We start from the raw sequence: 15,444 nt of genomic DNA, 5'->3' as shown, positions 1-15,444 counted from the left end.
CATTTAGTGCTCAATCTGGTAAAATAACTCCCAGCACCGTACGCATTCATTCAAAAACACCGTAAACCATTGAAATAGGTCACCAGATCCTGCCAAATAGATTCGAAATGTTTCCGTAAGAGGAGCGAATGACACAGTCATTTCAATGCTTTTCTCCCTTTGGTATTTTCAGCATGGGTCACTCAAGATTTTCTAAAATTCCCAAGATATTTTCCAAGATATTTATATGATATTTTGCAAGGACGAGTAGAAATGGTGTCTAAAAATACTAAATGTCATAACGAAGAGATTTTGGGCATATTGTCTTTGAATTTGACAAAATTCTTGATTGTGTTAGTAGAGTGTTTCTTAACTAAAGTATATGGTTTTTTTTTCAAACTACACATAAAAAGGTCTTAAATATCATGTTGTTTTTTTCATTATGACACATCCCAGTTTGGTAAATATGTACACTGCAAATCTGAGGGCTGTATCTTGAATACGGTAGTTTTTTTTGTTAGAAAAATGAGAAAATGTGAAATCATAAAAAATTCAAGATGGCTGCCATGGTGACCACATTTTTTTGGCGAAAATTAAAAAAATTCTTCCAACATGTTCTTTCTGTGACCCTTCAATGTCACTGCAGTCATGTCTCAAGATACTGCTGTCATGAACAGCCAAAATACTAAAACCTATTAGTGCTTGCCGTAAAAAAAAATTCCCCCACATCCCCCCCCCCCTTCCCCACAAAAAAACGACCTGATGCCTTCAGTGTATTTTTATAATAAAAAGTTTTAGTGAGAGTTTTACAGCACTTGCAATGACACAATAAGGCCATTCATATAAGTGCTGAAGATTAGAGGTGTAGTTATAAGAGAGTAACAAACACACACAAAAAAAGGAGGAGAGATCAGGACGAATTAATGTTTGGTAGGAAAGAAAGAAGGAGCAAACCACAACACACAGCACCCGCCAACCACCCACTCTTCTCAGTGTGTGGTGGCGCTGAGCCTAACCGTTACAGACAAACAGACACATTCATAGAAGATCATCAAGCCTTTTCCAGAAGGTGAGAGAAGTCCCTACGTCATAAGAAGCTTAAAACTTTTTCTAATACAATATTTCCGCCGTTAGTTTAAGAAAAGAGGAAGGAGGTGCGACAAACAAGAATTACTTCCTCTGTTATCTGGCGGCTGGGGCCAATCGTCGAGCTTCAATCCAATAAAGGAAATTCAATACCTTTACGACCACCGAGTCTGATCCGAGAGTCCTGTGATGACGTCAGTGACAAACATGCGCTTAGCAACGCCACGAAAAAGGAGTTGCTGCTGGCGAGTCACGCTCAGCTGTGCCCAGCCAGCAGAACAATGGTGAAATGGTATAGGTTTAACGCCCCTATCAACACTATTAGGTTATCTAAGTAAGGGGCGGGGCCTCCGAGTTTAACGTCTATCTCCGAAAGGAAGGACCGAACCAAGTGGGAAATCCGTGTACAGTAAAGTGCCTTTCCCAAGGACACAACGTCGGACCGAGCTGAGGCTCGAACCCCCCAAACCCGCAATCTCACGATAACGAGTCCGGTAGCCTAACCACTAGGCTACCGAGCAGACGTTGGGCCAAATCTGGAATTTCTTTTTTAAAAAAAACCTGTATATATATCTGACTCGCCAACTCCAAATCATACAAAATTTTGAAAACCAAAGAAGCAGTAAGACTTAGTAATGTCCCCCCCCCCCCCCCACCTTTGGGGTTTCAGCAGATCTTTATTTAAATTAACCCTATCTGTACCCCCTGGGGTCATTTTGTACCCCCCCCCCCCGGACTTGTATTCTTCACATTTTAAAGTACTTCTAGTACGAAGATCTCTTTGAAACTTTCAGTATTTCTCAAAAAGTCATTTTGACAGACTGCTATGCACAGCGTACGGATCGGATTAACGAGCAGATTTCTTCTTTGAAAGTGGTGGCAGAGTTCCCAACGTCGTATGGATACGATAATAAAACTGTATCTTTCTCATTCTGACTCGCCAACTCAAAATCATACTAAATTTTGAAAATCAAAAGCAGCAGTAAGACTGAGAAATGTTCCCCCCCCCCCCCTTTGGGGTTTCTCAGCGGATCTTTAGATAAATTAAATAGACTCCCTATGGTGCTGCTATACTGTTATACATGACATGTACTGTCAAATTGCAACAAGAGACTCATGTGACAGGATCTGGACAATAAAGATATATGTGAGGCAGCGTGGTGGAATCAGGCTCTCGTCCATTTTTGGGCATGAAGAATTACTGGTATCATCGTAAAGCTTATTCACTTGTCTTTATTTGGATGAAAAAAAAAAATCCATTTATCTTGAATACAAGTCGAGATATTTGTGAAAGAAGGAGGTGAGGGTCACATGTTTCCGGAGGTAAAGTTAGTGAGAAAATGGCCACCAAAGATTAGGTATTTCCTTAGCTTAAAAGTCCGTGGTAACTGAAAATTTACATTTTTGTGCCTTTAATCAACCATTTTCAGAAAAATCAACACAGAAATGAGTTCTTTAATGGGCATGAAAGGTGTTGAGCCAAAAAACAAAAATTTGATAAAAATTAACAAACCTGAGAAAAAATGAAAATTTCTTCACTTTGATTATTTTGACGCACGCTGCCTCACATATGTATCTTATCTTATCTGATCTTATTTTATTTTATGATACTGATGATACACACATACATCAAGAATCTCACATTTTTAGAAAAGTGTTAATATCTGTCAAATTTATCTGGTCACTCAAGAAATAAAATCTATACTCTAGAAAAAACAAAACAGCCCGCACACACACACACACACACATTATTATATTATAAATATATATATATAAATGGAATATAACTGGAATCCCAAGTCGTGCCGTAGCAAGACGTAGCATCAGAGGTCATGGACGAGACAAGGACAACCTTGTTCCAACCACACACACACACACACACACACACACACGAGGGGAGGGGGGGGGGGAATCATTTTGTACTTCCAACGTCCAAGAGCGAGGAGTTTTATTTAGGGATCCCACAACATTGTGACGGTGTTAATGCTATGTTCGAACCATGTCATGGGCAGAAATGGTCGCTTTTAATTTTAATCACAAAGGGGGCTGTCCTGAAAAATGCAGTTTTGAGAAAATGGAGGGTAAAGTTTTTTGGACCCTTGTTCAGTTTCTTTAAAATACGAGGAGTGGAGAGTTTTCTCTTATAACCAAACTAATACAGATCTACACACCAATGAAACCAAGCTTCTCCTATAGGTAGAGCAATGCCCACTTTACGGGTAGGTCAAGATTTCTGGAAACCCCCGAAATCTGGGTTGGCCCGCTTGTCCATAAAGGCGATCAAATAAAAGTTAAACCTTTTGATTAACTTTCAGCCGTTCTGAAAGCCTTCTGTCGCCCTGTTGGTCCTCAATAAAAACAAGGAGTCAGCAAGTACTACTATAAATTATAAATAGTACAGAAATACTGTGGGCAAAACTTTGTATTTTCTCTCATTATCTTTAATCAAATGGGATTTTTTTCTCGTCATTAAATGTAAAAAAAAACCCCCCCTTACCCACTTAGAACATAACAGTCCATCTCTTCACGGAAGCATTTCTACCAGACTTACAGACACACGACTCTTTTTCCACTACTGTACTATTATTATTATTACCATTTAAAAAACTCAAAACTTTCGAGTTACTGCCTTAAACTATACACCTTCGCAAGACAATGAAAAAGAGGGACATGAAAACACCACACACTCAAAGGACGTTTTTCTCAAAAGTTGAAGTAGTGAGAAAAAAAAACCTTGTTCTAAAACAAAGTAAAAAAAATTCAAAGCAATTCTGACATTCCTCTTTCCAGTGCACATTCTCCAAAAAAAATAAATGACAACATTCGAAGACAAAGCACTCTTCTTAGTCTCTTTACGAGCAGACTCTTAATTGTAGGGGAAATACAAAACGTGAACATAATTATCTTTGGAAACAATTATTTAACCTCGAGAAAAATTGAGTCTCTGTTGATTAAAATAAAAAGATACATCTGTCTTTGGAGAAAAAAAAAATAAAGCAAATAAATTATATATTGAATTGATCTTAACAACAAAAGGAAATATTCTTGGACACAACTTATACGATAATAATATGTACATAATAAAATAGAAAAACACTTTTCCTTTGAAACAAATTCTACCATAACGACAAATAAAATCTGTTGTTGAAATGACAAATTGAAATTTAAAACATATCTTTGAAAACAAATTATATATCATAACGAAAACTTAAGCATCTGCATTTAAAGCTACAACAGAAATTAACATAACTTTTGAAACAAATGATAAAATAAGGAAAAATTAAGTATCAACTTAGAAAAGAACAAAAGAAATTAAGAGATCTTTGGAGGCAATTTGAAACATCTCTGAAAACTAAAGAAGAATTTGATGACAATTAAAGCACAGGGTATCACAACGTAAAACATAACAAACCAGGTCTCTGCTGCTGTATAGACAAACATAAGTAGATCCAGTTCTGGAACATTCTCCGGATTCACAGGGAAGGTGAAAAAATATAATAAAATCTTTGAAACTTTGGGGAGGGTAACATTACAACACACATGAAATCAACGACGCAAAATGAACCGGAACTAGCATCACAATACAGTAAAAAAAACGTACAAACAAATTGATTACATAACTACTGCGTGGACACTAACCCTTGCAGTTTCACCACCTAACTCACAAGCACATAACTTTTGAACGCCTTATAGTCTCACTCCAGACATCTGCCTATCCAGACTCCACCCAAAAAAATGTTTAAAATACATGTACCGTGCAGTCTCTCTATAACGACCTTCGATATATAGCAACATCCTCTGTATAGTGACATGGTGCCCAGGTCCCAATTTTTTCCTTATATATCATTAGCAATAGTTTCGGTTGCCTCTCTATAACGACAACTCTCTGTACCGGTTACGGCATTTTTTTCTGGTCCCGACAATGTCGTTGTAGTTATAGAGAGGCTGCACTGTAAGTAAATAAATTTCAAAGAACCAAACAGCCAAGACAGCTTTGATTCACTCCTCCACTCGGTAGTGATCAATTCTTAAAATAAGCTAAATTCAACATTAAAGCCTTTTGAAATCATAACAATGCAAACGCCGATAATCAGTGAGCTAGACTCGAACCTTGGACATTAGCTGAATTCCCCAGTGAAAAAAAACAACTGCCTTGTCATGGGCCCCACTCGACTTCACTTGAGCAATATAAATTAAAAGTGGAAGTTTTACGTTTTACGCAACAGCAAAAGATGCAACGTCTTTGCTATTGCCGTCAACGAATTTCTCTCTCCAAGAAAAAGAACCTACACACTGTAGTAATATATACAAAATACTCACAGACACACAAACAAATAATATGGTGGCAGCGAAATGAAACGGGTCCATTATCCCTAAATATTAAAAAGCCAGGCCATCTGGGAGAATTTTCGAACGTTTTCACACGCTCAAAGACGTGACGATATGTCGATTCAGCCCATTAAAAAAAAAGTACATATATAAATGTAATCTCTTGTGTGAGTGTTAACTGTTAGCTACATTATCTTTTAGCTTAGGTTAAGTAAGGTTTTAGGGCGCTTGCAACTGTATAAGGTCATATGAGTGCCACTAGAGTATCTGTTAGTTCTATAGCTGAATGCAGAGTTTCTTTGCCAATTTCAATTTCCATCTGCTTAAAACTCGAATGACAATAAGCCCGTCATTGCATGTCACTGAGTAGGTTCAAAGCCCCTTTCAACACTGTAAGGCTCCCACCTCTGGGTCTAACGTCCATATAAGACCGAGCAAAATGAACGGAGAACCTTAAAAACTCCCCAATACAACACCCAAAATTCAGAACGCCCCATTTCGGCATTTCAACCAGCCCAGCAAGATACCAACTGAACTACACAATAATATGACAACTTTGTAACCAATACAGTTTTCTAAACTAACTAGCAATGCTGCAAAAGACCGTAACTGATAATCAACAGTTTAACTCATTCCCGCACAAACAATGCATAGTGCGTCCATTGATTCATAACTGCATACCGGGTCCACACTTTGCCACGAGTAGAACATTTTAACACCCAACAACCCATCTCAGGAGCAACCAAGGGAAGCTACTGCAACAATTTTCCAGCACAGTTTGGCCCCTCTTTCAGTTGTTTCAAAACAATTTTGTGAGACGTGCCGACAAAATGAGTTACAACTTCTCCCAATCCACAAAAGGAGATATTGGCCAAAAATAGACACTAAGGTCAAATATGTAGCTTTTTAAAAACAGATGCCATATTCTTAAAGTACAACATGCCTTTTATTATTTCATACTTATAAATTGTAAAACCTTCACCTGCAAGCGTGATGTATCTATTTCCATAGGGCTCAAATCTGAGAAGTAACTCATTTTTGTCAGCACGCTGCACAATTTTATCCCACGACCTCTTTCATCTTTTAAAAAAAAGTGAGCAACATAGTTTATCAGAACAATCGGGCCTGAGAGAATTCAGACAGACGGTCAAAAAGGTAAAGAAACGACTCACGATGAGATACGACCACTACACACACATTTCTCTCCCTAGTCAATGAGTATAACTATTTCTAGCTATTCAATGAACAGATCCACTGCTTAATGTACGACTCCGCCGCATGCCATTGTGAAAAGTGATGCATGATGGGAGTCTTACACTGAGGCGTCGAGATGAGTTTGCTGTTCAATGAGCAGATGATTTGCTATCCGATGAAAAAATACACGGTTCGTTATCCAATGAAAAATATGTACCTTTCGCTATCCGATGAAAAAAATGTACGGTTCGCTTTCCACTGTCAAGATCAACAGCACCGTAGTGTAAGGCTCCGCTATAAACCATTTTAAAATGCAACGTATGACAACAGAGTCTTACACAAAGCGGTCGAGATGATTCGCTATTCAAAGTGTAGATAATTCGCTATTCAATGTGTAGATAATTCGCTGTTCAATGTGTAGATAGTTCGTGTAAATGATTCGCTATGTAACGTGTAGATGATTTGTTGTTCAATATGTCGATGGTTTGTTGTTCAATGATCTGAGCATTCACTATTCAAAGAACAATTACTATTCAAAGTGTAGATGATTCGCTATTCAATGAACATTCACTATTCAATGAACAGAACATTCACTATTCAATTAACATTCACTAGTCAATGAACAGAGCATTCACTATTCAATGAACATTCACTATTCAATGAACAGAACATTCACTATTCAATGAACATTCACTATTCAATGAACAGAGCATTCACTATTCAATGAACATTCACTATTCAATGAACATTCACTATTCAGTGAACAGAACATTCACTATTCAATGAACAGAGCATTCACTATTCAATGAACATTCACTATTCAATGAACAGAACATTCACTATTCAACGAACAGAACATTCACTATTCAATGAACCTTCACTATTCACTATTCAATGTGTAGATGATTCGCTATTCAAAGAGCCAGATAAACCATGTGTGTGACAAAGATTGGGCGGCTGGCTGCTGGGACCGTCTAGTTGACCTTCTTCTGATGGGAGGAGGAGGAGTCTCGTCCTCCGATGATCTTCTTCCTCTGGCTGAACATGTGGAGGTAGAGCTGGGGGAACACTGGAAGGGGGGGGATTGAAAAACATGTTAGTTTAGTTTTAGTAGGAGTTTTACAGCACTTGCAACACAATAAGGTCATATATAAGTGCCGGAGTTTAGAGGTGTTACAAGAGAGTAACAAACACAAAAAAGGAGGGAGGAGGGATGAGGATGATAGATGTTTGGAAAAAAAGAAGGAGCAAACCACACCAGAGCACCCTCCAACCACCCATGAAAAACATTTTAGTTTTAGTCAGGTTTTACAGTGCCCGTAACTGCATAAGGTCATATGAGCGCCAAGAGGTGGATGTCAGCAGAGAAGTCCTAACGGGGAATAAGGTTTACTCTGCTCACCGTCCTCTCTAGCCTCAACAGCAATAAGTCTGCTTCGACTATCAAGGCACCCCGGAAATAGCAGTTCACAAGCGAGTGACAAACATACAAAAGAAGTAGAAAAAAAATGAGGATAGTAAGACAATGATATATAACATGTAGAGGTATAGCTGGGGGGGGGGGGGGGGGGGGGGGGTACAGACACAAAATTAATAATGCAAGGTGAGTTACACACTGGGTTACGAAGATCTTCTGTGATAACATCACAGTCATAACATCACAGTCATAATATCACAGTCATAACATAACATCACAGTCATATGTATATTTTTTTGGGAAAGTGTTTTACGGCGCTCGCAACTGCATAAGGTCATATTAGCGCACGGGACACATTAAATATTTTCATTTAGTGGGAAATTTGGAATTTTACCTGGGTGGCGGCCGAAACCTACTCTTATCGATTTTAGACCAACAAGGGATTTTTAATGAGCGCAAGTTGCACACAGGACCTCCGATATTTTTCAACCTAGGTGTAGATCTTTCCTACCAGAAGATCATGGGTGTGGCTGAAAGACAGCAGTAAGAAGGAGCCAAGGAGTAGAAGTAGAAAGGCTGCAGAAAAAGTCAAGAAAGAGTCAGGAGCCCAGAGGAGGGGGCAAAGAAGGTGAGGGGGTGGTGGCAGAAAGTGGAGACGAAAGCAGAAAATAGAACATTGCTAGAGAGCAGGAAAGGAGGTAAAGGAGACAATTGTAGAGAAGAAAATTTTTCCGCTGCTACCCGGATTCGAGCTTAGGGCCTTTGAATGAGAGGCCAACCAACACCTTAACCTCTAGGCCACGAGAACCCTCTCAAAGATTTTTAAATACATGATCAAACTATATTAACTACTCACCGTGACTCCGATGGGGTAGAGTACAATGAAGAAAGTGTACCTGAAAGAAGAAGAAAAAAAATGGTCATGGAACTTTCAAAACTGTGTAAGTGTAACTGTTTGAGGCCCCCTCGTATATTCAATTAAGATCCTGCAGGATGAGGACTGTTTCCACTATCTTCTTCTTCTTCAGCTACCAGATCTGAGACAGACACCAGCGACATGATTCCCCACTCATTTCTCTGCTAGGATGCTCTCAAAAACTTTTAATACTTTGCCCCCACGGGATGCCGACTCCTCATCATCACCATTGCCTTTCTCACCCTGCACCAAGGTATAGGCCCTGGAAAAAACACTTTACACCTTTCTCTATCTCTATCCTGGGCTAGCCGCTTGATGTTATTCCATGTCTTCCCACTTTTCTGTACGTTAATTCCCCCCCCCCCAAGAAAAAGGAAAAAAAAAAAAAAAAAAAAAAAAAAAAATCACAAAAAAAAATTGCCTCCCCAACATAGAAACCAGAGTAAAAACAACCAATAACCAGGTAGGAGATTGACCGTCCGGCAACTGACCTGCACCACACCAGGAAGTAGGGCACGGGTCCTGGCATCAGGCTGAAGAAGTAGAAGGAGTAGCGGATGATCTCCGTCACCGTCCACGCCATCATCCACATGGTCACTGGGTACCCACCTTGGGTCTGGTGGGGGGAAGGGGGGGGGGGGGGGAAGAGGGGGGGACAGTTTAGTTTTAGTAAGAGTTTCACGGCACTTGATAACACAATAAAGTCATTATAAGTGCTGAAGAATAGAAGTGTTACAAGAGAGTAAAGTAAAGTTGTTCCCGCGTCCGATCTGGACATTGGGGATTGCCTTGTTAGTGAGACAACTTCCTTTACTTTAGTAAGTGTTTTACGACATTTGCAACACAATACAGTCATATAAGTGCCAAAGATTAGAAGTGTTACAAGAGAGTAACAAACACAAAAAGAGTAGGAGAGGTAAGGACGAAAGATGTTTTTTTAGTTTAGTTTTAGTAAGAGTTTTACGGCACTTGCAACACAATAAGGTCATTATAGGTGCCGAAGATTAGAAGTGTTACAAGAGAGTAACAAACACAAAAAAGAAGGAGGAGAGATAAGGACGAAAGATGTTTGATAGGAAAGAAGGGGCAAACCACACCAGAGTACCTGCCAACCACCTGCTCATTGGGGGAAAGACAGAGAGGGGGGAAAAAAACAATGGGTGAAAGGGCATCAGTATATCTCGGCTCCAAGACCTGGAACGCTTTGCTCTGTAGTTTAAGAGAGATCAAATTTTTCCAGTTCTTGAGAAAAATGAAGATTTTTTGTTCTTCATCCATTTACCAAATATACCACCACTGCAAAAATTGTTTATTGTAAATGTTTCCCGCCCACATTGATAAAAGTTCCATCATTCAGAAGGTAGGCTGCATTAACCTTTTCCTGCCAGGATCACCTCAGAGTGAGAGGGAATCGGGGATACAAAATGCCATTTAATAGGTGGAGATACCTAACTGGCCCTCACTGACCCAGATTACACAATTTAGGGCCAACCCAGAATGTCGGGGGTACAGTTTACCAGCAGATAGATGGAGATATTCAATTTTTAAAAACTAAAAAAATTCCCCACAAAGAAATTGAACTCGCATCTTCAGTATTCAACAACAAAGTGCCTAACCACTACACCAGAGATCATCATCATCATAAATGCCTTTCACCCCTGGCAGGGTATAGGCCACATACAAGCTCCTTCCATTTATCTCTGTCCAGGGCCATCCTTCCTGGCTCGTTCCAAGTGAGCTTCGTCTCTCTCAAGTTCTTTTTCCACATATCTCCTCCCTGTTTCCCGTGGCCTATCCCTGCCTCGTAGCTTCATCTCTCTTATATTCCCTTCCACACCTATCTCCATATTTCCTTTGGCCTATCTTTGCCTTGAGCTCCTTGTGACACCAGAAATGCCAGTAGGAAAAGATTTTAGCCCTATCCGTACATCGTGTTTTACTATTGTATCCATACGACGTGGGGTACTCTGTGCTACCACTTTCCAAAGAGGAAATTTACACGCTATTAATCTGATCCGTACGCTTTGCATAGCAGTCTGTCAAAATGATTTTTTGAGAAATACTGAAAGTTTCAAAGAGATCTTCGTACTACAAGTATTCTAAAAAGTGAAGGGGGTACCCGGGGGTACAAAATGACCCCAGGTCATACGGATAGGGTTAAGGAATCCAGAATTTAGAGTTAAATAATAATATATTATACATGTTTGACCTGTTCTACCCAACAAAGCGTAAATTTGCTCACCCCAGGAACGCTCCAGATGACCCCCCAGATGAGGAAGACCCGGGAATACACCTGGAAAGCCGTCAGGACCCAGTTGGACCGCACGATGCCCGTCATGCTGTGGAGGATCTGGGGACACAAACATTTGTGAGGCATCGTTGTGAAATCAGGCGCTCGTCCAAATAATGAATTAAAAAAGATCTGCTTTTTTTTGACACTCCTGCTACAGAAGATATGAGATTCCAAACTTTAAAAAACAAAACAAACTAAGGTTACTCAAATCCACCAGAATGGAACTGCTACCTTTTGCTCCTCATATAAATAGATACAGAGTCTTCATTTGTCATTAGCTCAAAAGGAATTCCGTTTGTGTGTCCAAAACTTCATGCAGTGACAAAAAGAGTACTATATAATGAGAATTTTCTTAACACCTTGCTTCTGTCGATTATTCATCCCCCAACACATGCAATACTTGGGTTCACATAGAAATACTAAGAACATCGAAACAGAAAACTTAAAACGCATTGATAAGATCATACTTGAAGAGCTTTAAGCTACTGATATTGAATTGAACGATTAAACAACATCATTAATGATCATAATATACATAGTAACTGCATCCCAACAAACTGGAAATCAATATAACACATACATTTTAATTTGATATCAACAACACTTAGAGTAAAGCCAGTCTAGTCTGCACAAAGAGATTCGCAGAAATGGGCAGAAAATTGTTATTCTCAAGTCCCTGTACTGTAGCCTACTTTAATCTTTCACATATATACTGGTGCACTGATACTGAAGTAAGACACCGAAATGCATGACATAGAATGACGTTGAACATTCAGACTTGCAACAAGTTTATTCCATATACGTGGTTGAGTCAAGTAAAGTTGGAATATGACAACAATAAAGAATTTATAATACAAAAGTGTTTCATGCCCTAGTCAACAAAATTCTAATCATTTTGGAAACTGGCGACTAGAATAAAAATTCTGTCTATTAAGACCAAGGGCAAACCTAAGAGAGCGGAAAACAACATCCCAGAAAAAAAAACCCTGCCCCATTTTAGAATATGAATAAGGAATGTTTATTTATTTCTAAAGAACTGAATTTATCAAATAGAGGTCTGCCAGCTTTGAAGACAGTACAGGGAAGAAAACGCTGGCTTAAAAGAGAGATTGTCTTCCAGAAAGAGTTTTTAAAAGAGTATATATGATGACAACAATAGCTATAAATATCTCTTTTTATATTAATATTTTAATTACTACACAAAATCATGAAGAAAAAAAAAGGGCCAAAAAATGATTTAATTACCTCAAGCACAGCAGCAGTCTGGCATATTTGTAGCAAGCCTTCGATCTTGGGATAGATATTCATGTATGATTTTTCAGAGATGAAATGGCTCACCATAATCACCATCAAGGCAGACCACCTGAGATAACATGAATAACATTTTTAATTCAACAAACTGATAAATTTAACACCCAAAATAAGTAAATGAAGAATAGGGGAAAAAAGCTTTGGGAGACATAATATAATCTGATATACATGATATATATATATATAAATAACAACTAAACAATTCCCGTGGCGAAACGGGACGGCTTCTTACCGTCGCGGATCGGCGTTCCGTGGGGGCAAATTAAGGATAAAAACTTAAAAACACTTTCTTGAAAAACAGTTGATTTGCTCCAGTTTTAGTAGCCATATAAACGTGTGTTCAGCAGCCAAAAATATGATCATTTAGCTTGGCCCTCAAAAGCAGTGCATCTGTAGAGTACGGAAGTTCTTTTGTTCTATTCAATTCATTTATCGGAAGTTGTAACACCAAATCCGTGAATCTCAAACATGTCTGCTCATACTGAAACTATTATTTTTCTAACCAAAGTGTAATTTGGCTGGTTGGAATATCATATATATATATAAGGCATTTAAACTGCCATATGGCTTCAACTACCTCAGTTTCAGGTTTGGAGAGATAGATTTAGATTCATCTATGACAATGATCTGATCAGTGAGTGTAAGGAAAGTAGTGTGGTTCTGAGCGTGTGGGTTTAGCCCAGACAGCGTCTTTGTAACTTACAGAAAGTACATACTGAGTGGTAATCAGTACACTGTTGTCCATGAGGCAAAAATGCATGGTATTTTTCTTTCCCTCCCGTCTCAAACTTAGCTAGCTTTAGTTGTTCTTTTTTTATTATAATGCTGAATACGAATATTGACTTCATTTCCATCGCAAATTAATAGTTTTTGAAATATTTGATGGTTTTTAATCAAACTAGGTCATACTAAGCCTAATTGCATAGTAATTTCCGCGCTTTGAGCCATTCAGGGGGGTATCAGGCTGAAGTTTTAAAAAATCAAATAAATTTGATGTTTTACAGCTAGGTTTGGCATTTTCAAGAAAATATTCTATTTGCCACAGTTTTAGTACAGTCAAACCTGTGTAAAACGGACACCCATTATCAAGAAAAAAAGTGGCAGGACTGATCAAAATGAAGAAAACAAACCACTCTCTTCTAAGGTCCAAACCTGGATCAATAACAACAACTATGGTCCAAACCGGGGATGATCTCAAGCAAATTCCTTTAGGGTTTTTGTTTTCTTTTGAATAAAGGAGAGGTGGGTTGTGTAAGAAGGTTTTTGTTTTTGTTTTGTTGGTTTGACTTTTGGCTAGCTTTTTTTAGTTGGTGATTTTGGGTAAAATAAACTAAATGAGTACGACGATGACGACCGAGTGCCAGGGTAAAACAAACACATGGGTTGCCACCACTCGGAGAATGAGCGACACTTTTGTTGCAAGTTCAAGTCAACGTCCATTGTCACAGATTATCACGCCAGGGGGGAAATGGAAAGTGGCCGTTTGTACAGGTGGCCGTCATGTGTCATGGCAGATTCAACTCAGGCTCAGGACCAGGCGACTGTACTTGAGTGGCTGCATGTGTGTGATTTGCAGCAAAAAATTGTATTTTTTTACTTTCCCTCCTGTCTCTGTCTCACACTTAGCTCTACCAGTTGTCCATTTTCTGCTATATATTGATGCGCTGAACACGAATATCAACTTCATTTCCATTGCAAATTAATAGTTTTTGAAATATTTGATTGTTCTTCATCGAGATAGACGTGCTTTGGACCAATCCGGGGGTTCCAGTGGGGGGGCTGCCCCCTGGGTAAAAGATCCCCTGTTTTTTTTAACCTATTATAATCTGGTATTTTACAGAGTTAGACTTGAAATTTTCTTAAAAATAATTGATTTGCGACAGTTTTAGTGGCTTTGTGTGTGATCTGCAGCAAACAGTATTGCAGTTTGATCCCCGATGCAGTGCATCTGACATCTGTGGGCGGGAGTGAAAGTAACAATCGAAAAATTTACCCCAAAAATTAAAAATTGTACTGCAGTTTGACCCCCCGGCCCAAAGCAGTACATCTGTATGCGGGAGTGAAAGTAAAAATTGACCAAACACATTCAATTCAGTTTCTCATTACTTTCAAGTAGATCTACGTCACTGAGTAGATTCTAATAATTAATGACTCGAATGTGAGTTGTACGCCTGCTAAACAGAGATGCCGACGGGCAAAGTCCAGTGACAGCAAGTGGCTCTCAAGTGGTGGTGTGATCTGAATTGAGACTTTTTTTTCACATTGTCCAACTTCAAATTCTGATATATTTGATTCTGTGATTTTATATGCATATATCTACATACCCAAGCATTTGACTGACATTGTATGCGACCAAATAGGCTTTGATGAATGCATTGTCACCCTTTTCCGACTGTGTAGCCGGTTTCGAAGGCTTTTCAGTTTGTGTCGTCGCCATTGCTGCAACAGTAGAACTCTTCAAGAAAGGAGTTTAGGCCTAGGCCTAGGCCTAGAATCTCAATCTGTTGGCCTCAAAGAGGTTATAAATAAAAGCTAGAGGCCATAGATCTAGCTTTGACGTCACGAGTGTCAAACCTGAGGGGGGCGCCGCCATTCCGGAGAGGAATAAAAGGCCAGCCGGTGCACAGCAACACGGCTCTCGTGGACTAGAGGTTAAGGTATTTGCCTCTCATTCAAATGTCCCGGGTTCGAATCCACGTAGCGACAGAAAAAAGTTCTCTAAAAATGGTCTCCTTTCACCTCCTTTCCTGCTCTCTGGCAATGTTCTGTCGTTTGCTTTCGTCACTTTCGTCTTCTCTTCCTGCCCCCACCCTCTCACCTCCTCTGCCCCTTTCTCTGGGCTCCTGACTCTTTTTGCAGCCTCTCTACTGCAACTCCTTGGCTCCTTCTTACTGCTGTCTTTCAGCCCTGATCTTTTCT

General features: G+C 39.3%; 1 protein-coding gene across 1 annotated transcript; it reads right to left on the bottom strand.

Annotated features, from left to right (window-relative positions):
• Positions 1–7,562: 7,562 nt before the first annotated feature.
• Positions 7,563–15,006, bottom strand: LOC101849141 (very-long-chain (3R)-3-hydroxyacyl-CoA dehydratase 2). The gene is made up of 6 exons (XM_005103853.3): positions 14,850–15,006; positions 12,460–12,577; positions 11,164–11,271; positions 9,413–9,537; positions 8,858–8,901; positions 7,563–7,657 (listed from the first exon to the last, which is right to left on the bottom strand). Exons 1-6 carry the CDS (start codon positions 14,960–14,962, stop codon positions 7,563–7,565), a joined length of 603 nt encoding a protein of 200 aa, XP_005103910.1. The 5' UTR covers positions 14,963–15,006.
• Positions 15,007–15,444: the final 438 nt, after the last annotated feature.

The sequence above is a fragment of the Aplysia californica genome, unplaced genomic scaffold (assembly GCF_000002075.1).
Source record: "Aplysia californica isolate F4 #8 unplaced genomic scaffold, AplCal3.0 scaffold00392, whole genome shotgun sequence".
Lineage (NCBI taxonomy): Eukaryota > Metazoa > Mollusca > Gastropoda > Aplysiida > Aplysiidae > Aplysia > Aplysia californica.
This window is presented reverse-complemented; position numbering and strand designations above follow the sequence as displayed.

Coding starts and splice junctions, on each gene's coding strand:
- LOC101849141 (XM_005103853.3), bottom strand. CDS start 14,962: ATGGCGACGACACAAACTGAAAAGCCTTCGAAACCGGCTACACAGTCG. Junction 9,538..11,163: donor TCATCTGGAGCGTTCCTGGG/GTGAGCAAATTT, acceptor TCCCCCCACCAG/ACCCAAGGTGGGTACCCAGT. Junction 8,902..9,412: donor TACTTCCTGGTGTGGTGCAG/GTCAGTTGCCGG, acceptor TTCTTCTTTCAG/GTACACTTTCTTCATTGTAC.